Genomic DNA, 5,760 nt, shown 5'->3' on the forward strand with positions numbered 1-5,760 from the left:
ATCTAATAATGTTAGAATTTTATTTGTTACATGGATCTTTAATTCATGTTTGATTTTGTGTTTCATTTAACCATGGATAGAAAATGATTAATTTTGTCACACACATTTATACATTATGAAAAATTGCAATCAACCAATAACAAAATATCATTCTCAATTATCACGAATATATATATTTATTGGGTTGGGTTTGGGTTATGCCATATCAAATTAAAACTCTGATTTTTGATCCTTTGACCATTAAATTCACATACAAAAATCAATTTTTGTATCGTCAAAGGGCAAAAAAAAAAAAAAAAAATGGATTTGTTACAAGATACAAGATCCAAACATGGTTGAAAAAATATATACTAGATAAAAGTAATATTTGAAATGCACTTATGATATACTGGTGGCATAATTTTACTCTTATTAATTTTTTATTATTTAATAAATGTTACGTTAAAAAAATTTAATATTCCATTTAAAAGTAAAAATTCCACGGCTATCCAATTAATTGAAAAACAGTAATGTTTATTTAAAATTTGAACTATCACTATTATTCAATTAATTAAATTAAATTTAAAATATTATATTTTAAAAATATAAATATATGAAAATAATATTATTAATATATATATGATTGTGTAAAGTTAAAATTAAGAATTTTTTTTGTTTGATTTGAATTTATGTTTTTCATTTGAGATTTGATTTACATAATATATATTTTAATAACATATTTTAGGACTATAAATAATACTGTTTCTGTTATTAAAAAAAATGAACTTATTTATTTTTTATATAAGTTTCTAACGTTGTGTAGTTTTTATTACTTTTTTATTTTTTACAAAAAAGTAAGAAGAATAGTATAATTTTTTGTTAAAAAAGCAAATCAAACATATTTTTTTATGACAATAAAAAATAAACTTATTATTTATTTATTTATTTATGATAGAAAACATATTTTTAGTGAAAATTATCTGAATTTGTATAATAAAAATTCAGTTGAAAATACAAACCAACAAACCCATAATATATATTTTTTTGATAACATAAAAACCTAGCCGACAGGTCGGTTATAAATTTACTTTTCACAGCATCATCAGATCATTTCTTACAAGACGAACAAATCTATAATATTAAAAAATATATATGGGAGCTCTTTCAATGTAACAAACACACTACAAAATAAATATATATATATTTTTTGTATTATATAATACTATTTTAAAAAATAATAATAGATTAATTAAAGACACAAAAGAATATACTGCCATACAAAATTACAAATATTTGTAATTCATCGAAATTTAATTATAATTTTTAATTTAAAAATATACTCATATTTATTTATTATTTATAGATTTTATTTGCATTGTATATATATATATATATATATATACATGGCGGAAGCATGTTGGGGGCAACGGTGGGCTTCAACCCTCCTTTCCCTACCCCTCCGTTCATTTTATTTTTTTATTTTTATTTATTTAGAAATAAAAAATCTAATATGTATATAGTTAATACTAAAAATTTAGGGTTGAATTTTATTTGTATTTTATAAATTGAAAAAATATACTCTCTCCGTCCACATCTTATGTCCACCTTTCTATTTCGGTCCGTCCCACTTATTTCGTTACTTTTTTTTTTTGAAAAAAATTATACATTTTAATTTTATTTTAAAAAATTTAATTTATAAATTTTTTAATTTAAATTATATTAATGAGTTATCTTAATCTTAATAATATAATAATTTTTATTATACGATAATTATTTTTACTAATACATTTTTAATTATTTACTAATTATATCCCTCCTAAATTCTCGTGTCTACGGTAAAACGGACAAAATATCCGGAACAGAGGGAGTACTATTTATTGATTTTAAAAATAAAAAAATAATATAATTATAAGATGTGTTTATTTGTAAAATTTTGTACTTGTTTTACTATTATAATTCTTTTTTTCAAAAAAACATATGAAATAAAACACCAATTTTTTTATTATATATATTACATTAAACTTTATTTTGACATTCAAAATATCCTATCAATATATATATTTATATAATATTAAACTATTATTTTAATTCAAAATTAGTTACTGCTACTGTTGCTCCATATATTTTAATATTAGAATTTAGAGTTTACATCATTACTGATATCTAAACTAAACCATATTAAGGGATTTTAATATGGCTAACACAACATGCATATAAATCATATTTTGGATTTGTGATATAACTATGCATTATCAATATTATTTTGTCGGATAATAAATATATATAAATTAAAAATTAAAAAGGAAAGAAATTTTAAAATATATAAACTGCAGCTTCCAAATAAATTATGGGAATTTATGCTTGGTTTTTCAATATAACAAACACACTACAAATATATATATAAATATAAATAACCTTTAATCATCAGACACAAAATATTGGCTAAAGTGATGCTCGAGCATTGGATCTTCCCATTGCAGTGCCTCCCACCACTCTCTCTCTCCTTTGATCTTCTTCAGACAGCCACCTCCTCCACTTCTCCAATCAAACGGCAATCGTTTTAGGCCTTTGCAATTTCTCACATGTATCTCGACGAGAGATGAAAATGGCAAGGGACGTGGATACATACTTTTCAGACATGGAAGGTTAGAAAGGTATATATCCTTAAGTCTGGAAAATAACTGGATAGAACTTGCAACGTCATGACCTGTACCTGCAATAACAATTTCAACCATGGATCTGCAACTTTTCACCGTAAGAGATTGGAGCATTGGAGCATAGACAAGCCACGACAAGTCCAACAAGTTGGGGCAAGAATATATGTATATGCGATTGAGGTTATGGAAACATGGAGCTGCTTGTGATTGTGATGATAGTATGGAGTGATCATAAATGCCGACGACACCATATCTATCCTCATCCTCGTACTGATGCTGTTTAGAATCAATTATTATAACCTCATGCACCTGACAGCCACCTATAGCTAGCATCTCAAGATGCCGCATTCTCTCTGCTGGAAAACATAGAGACTCTACTGAAATCAACTCTCCAACAGAAAGCCTACTTAAGCAACTCAGTAGCTTCGGTGAGTTGTTAAGCTTTTCCATAGACTTCTTGTCGAATAGTGTGAGAAATACGGTGCTAATGTGCTGCAAGCCCTCCAATAATTCTAACAACTCTACCAAACCTCCACTCAGTATGTTATCTTTCGCATCCACATCCCATGAATCAGATCTTTGAAAACCGTACCATCTAAATGTACGCAACAAAGGGAAGTTTGATATGACCTGCCGTGGAATCACTTCTAGGTTATCTGTATAATCCAGAAGCAAGTGCTTCATTTTTGTCGAGTTCTTGAGCTCAATGGGCAATTCCTTGATTGCGGTTAAGGACAAGTTAAGAAACTCAAGTTGCACCAATTCACCGATGCTCGAGGGCAACTCGACTAGATTTCGGTTCCATGACAAGTCTAATACCTTGAGGATAAACATACACTGCACCAATCCAGAAGGGAGCATTTCTACTCTGGTGTTCCTCATCATCAAAGTCAAAGTATTCTTCCATGGTTGAACTCTTTTGACATCTACTATGGTTTCACCCCACAATGAAACTCTTTCAGCTTCCATCATCTTTTCAGCACACTCTTCGACCAGATCTATGTGATCCAGAACCAAATACCTCTTTCTATTTTTTTCGAGTCCATTGGAAATCCATAAAGCCATGTCGCGGATAACATCGTGCATTTTGACACTCTCCGGAAACCTTCCACCCTCCAAAAGGCTTGCAGCTTTAAGGTCTCTAATTATATCTCGACCTTGATCACGGGCTTCATGCAGATCATCGTATTCTTCTAAAAAACCTTCTGCAATCCAGAGGTCTAAGAGATCCTCGATATCGATTTCAAAGTCCTCCGGGAATATGCAGCAATAAGAGAAGCACAATCTAATTGTGTCGCTGGGTAAACTGTCGTAGCTAAACTTTAAAACATGATAAACATGATCTTCCACGCCCATGATCTTGGATGGATCTCTACGTAGTTTCTTAACTGCCATGTCCCAATCACGGGGATCTTTTTTCCCAGCCATGGCTCGTCCCACAGTGATTAAGGCAAGTGGTAAGCCATCACATTCTTTCACAACAGTTTCAGCACTTTCACGAATACTTGGATGAGAATCTATAATTTCTGGTCCAACTTGCTGCATGAAAAGTTCCATCGCTTCCCTATTCTCCAAACAACTTACATTGATCTTCCTGTCCTGTCTCATGGAATCACAAACATGTTCATATCGTGTCGTGATAACAATTTTGAACATTCTTTTGCCATCCAAATCCGGAACACCGACTCTAACAAGATCCAGCCACGACCATACATCGTCTAACATGAGCACAAATTTCTTAGTACCAAGAATCCTTAAGATCTGCACTGCCTTTTCGTTCTCATCCTTATCCTTCCACTTGTCGTCAGGAATATTAAGTTGTTCACAAATCTTATCCTGAACTTTTCCAATGGTGAATGTTTTAGACACTACAACCCAAATCACTTTATCGAATCCATGATTCGTACTTAGAAATGTATTGTTAACCTTGTTCAAAAGCGTTGTCTTCCCCACACCCCCCATGCCATATATCCCGATGATCTTCACATTATCATCTTCAATCCATCCATTCACTTGTGCAAGAGGTGAATCCAAACCTACAGTGTGCCGTAGAGGTCTCTCATCTGCTACACCATGCGGCAACGCCTCAGCTACCGTATTGAATGCTAGTCCTTTCCTTATTAGCTCCTCCACAGCTTCCCGATTCACAACAGCTTCCTTAGCAAGCTTATATCTGAACCAATAGCAAGTACAACAATTCCTTTTCTGACTAGCCTTTTCCAGAAACTCCCCAACACTTTTGTCAGTCGCCTCGACCCTTTGCAACCAGCCATCGACCTGATTAGTGCGTACCATCTGCCTTTCCTCTTCGAGAACCACCCTTCTTTTCACATCTTCACGAACTTCGTTCAGTTGTGTCATTGCATTTTCTAAGGCTTCCACATTTGTTTCCAGGTCTTTGATTGTCTTGACAGTTTTGACTGTGCAGCCACACAAGCATGTCAGAATATCCCAAATTGCACCGACCGCGTCCATGGAGGAGATCTGCTGGAATTATTAATTTGGTATTTTCAATCAAGCATGAATATGCATACACATATCTAGTAAATCAATGCATCAATATAGAGATGTATATGTATCTATTAAAGTTATGCATGAATGCATTTCAAAGTACATAATCTAAATAATCATAGATGCATCTATATGTACCTTTGAACCTATAGATATGGATCCATGTTTGTCATTTGAATCAAGCAAGAAAAAAATCATAAAATATATTCTTCAAAGTAGCCTTTTCCACTATATATTCGATTTGTTCTGGCATTCTTTTTACCAACAAGATCAACTTCCCAACAGGCAATAAAAATAGATCTCACTACTAAGACCCTAACAAATCAGATGAATGAGTCACCATAGTTTCTTAACACTTTATAACATACAAATAAGAATAAAAATAAAACAGTTGCAGATAGTTAATGAGTTCGTTAAATTCATTTAAAGCTCAGAATGAAGAGTAAATGATATATATGTGAAGCAGTTGAATTACCTAATTTACAGATCTGAAGAAGAAGGCGATTTGATTCCTTCACTTCACAATCAATTTGGATTGAACAAGTAGAAGAAGAAGAAGAAGAAGCATCTCATCTCATCTCATCTCATCTCAGGAAGAACTTTAAAATCTTCG

The 5,760-nt window shown here is 31.6% G+C and overlaps 1 protein-coding gene across 3 annotated transcripts; it reads right to left on the bottom strand.

Annotated features, from left to right (window-relative positions):
- Positions 1 to 2,290: 2,290 nt before the first annotated feature.
- Positions 2,291 to 5,760, bottom strand: LOC127243260 (probable disease resistance protein At5g63020). Of its 3 annotated transcripts, none has more exons than XM_051263182.1 (2): positions 5,623 to 5,760; positions 2,291 to 5,123 (listed from the first exon to the last, which is right to left on the bottom strand). In XM_051263182.1, exon 2 carries the CDS (start codon positions 5,109 to 5,111, stop codon positions 2,397 to 2,399), a length of 2,715 nt encoding a protein of 904 aa, XP_051119139.1. In that variant the 5' UTR covers positions 5,112 to 5,123; positions 5,623 to 5,760; the 3' UTR covers positions 2,291 to 2,396. The 3 variants fall into 3 exon arrangements, with proteins under 3 accessions (XP_051119139.1, XP_051119140.1, XP_051119138.1); XM_051263183.1 differs by having other exon boundaries at positions 2,291 to 5,056; positions 5,623 to 5,754; XM_051263181.1 differs by having other exon boundaries at positions 2,291 to 5,120; positions 5,623 to 5,754.

This window comes from Andrographis paniculata, unplaced genomic scaffold (genome assembly GCF_009805555.1).
Source record: "Andrographis paniculata isolate CXL003 unplaced genomic scaffold, ASM980555v1 Contig95END, whole genome shotgun sequence".
In the NCBI taxonomy this organism is placed as follows: Eukaryota; Viridiplantae; Streptophyta; class Magnoliopsida; order Lamiales; family Acanthaceae; genus Andrographis; species Andrographis paniculata.

Coding starts and splice junctions, on each gene's coding strand:
- LOC127243260 (XM_051263182.1), bottom strand. CDS start 5,111: ATGGACGCGGTCGGTGCAATTTGGGATATTCTGACATGCTTGTGTGGC.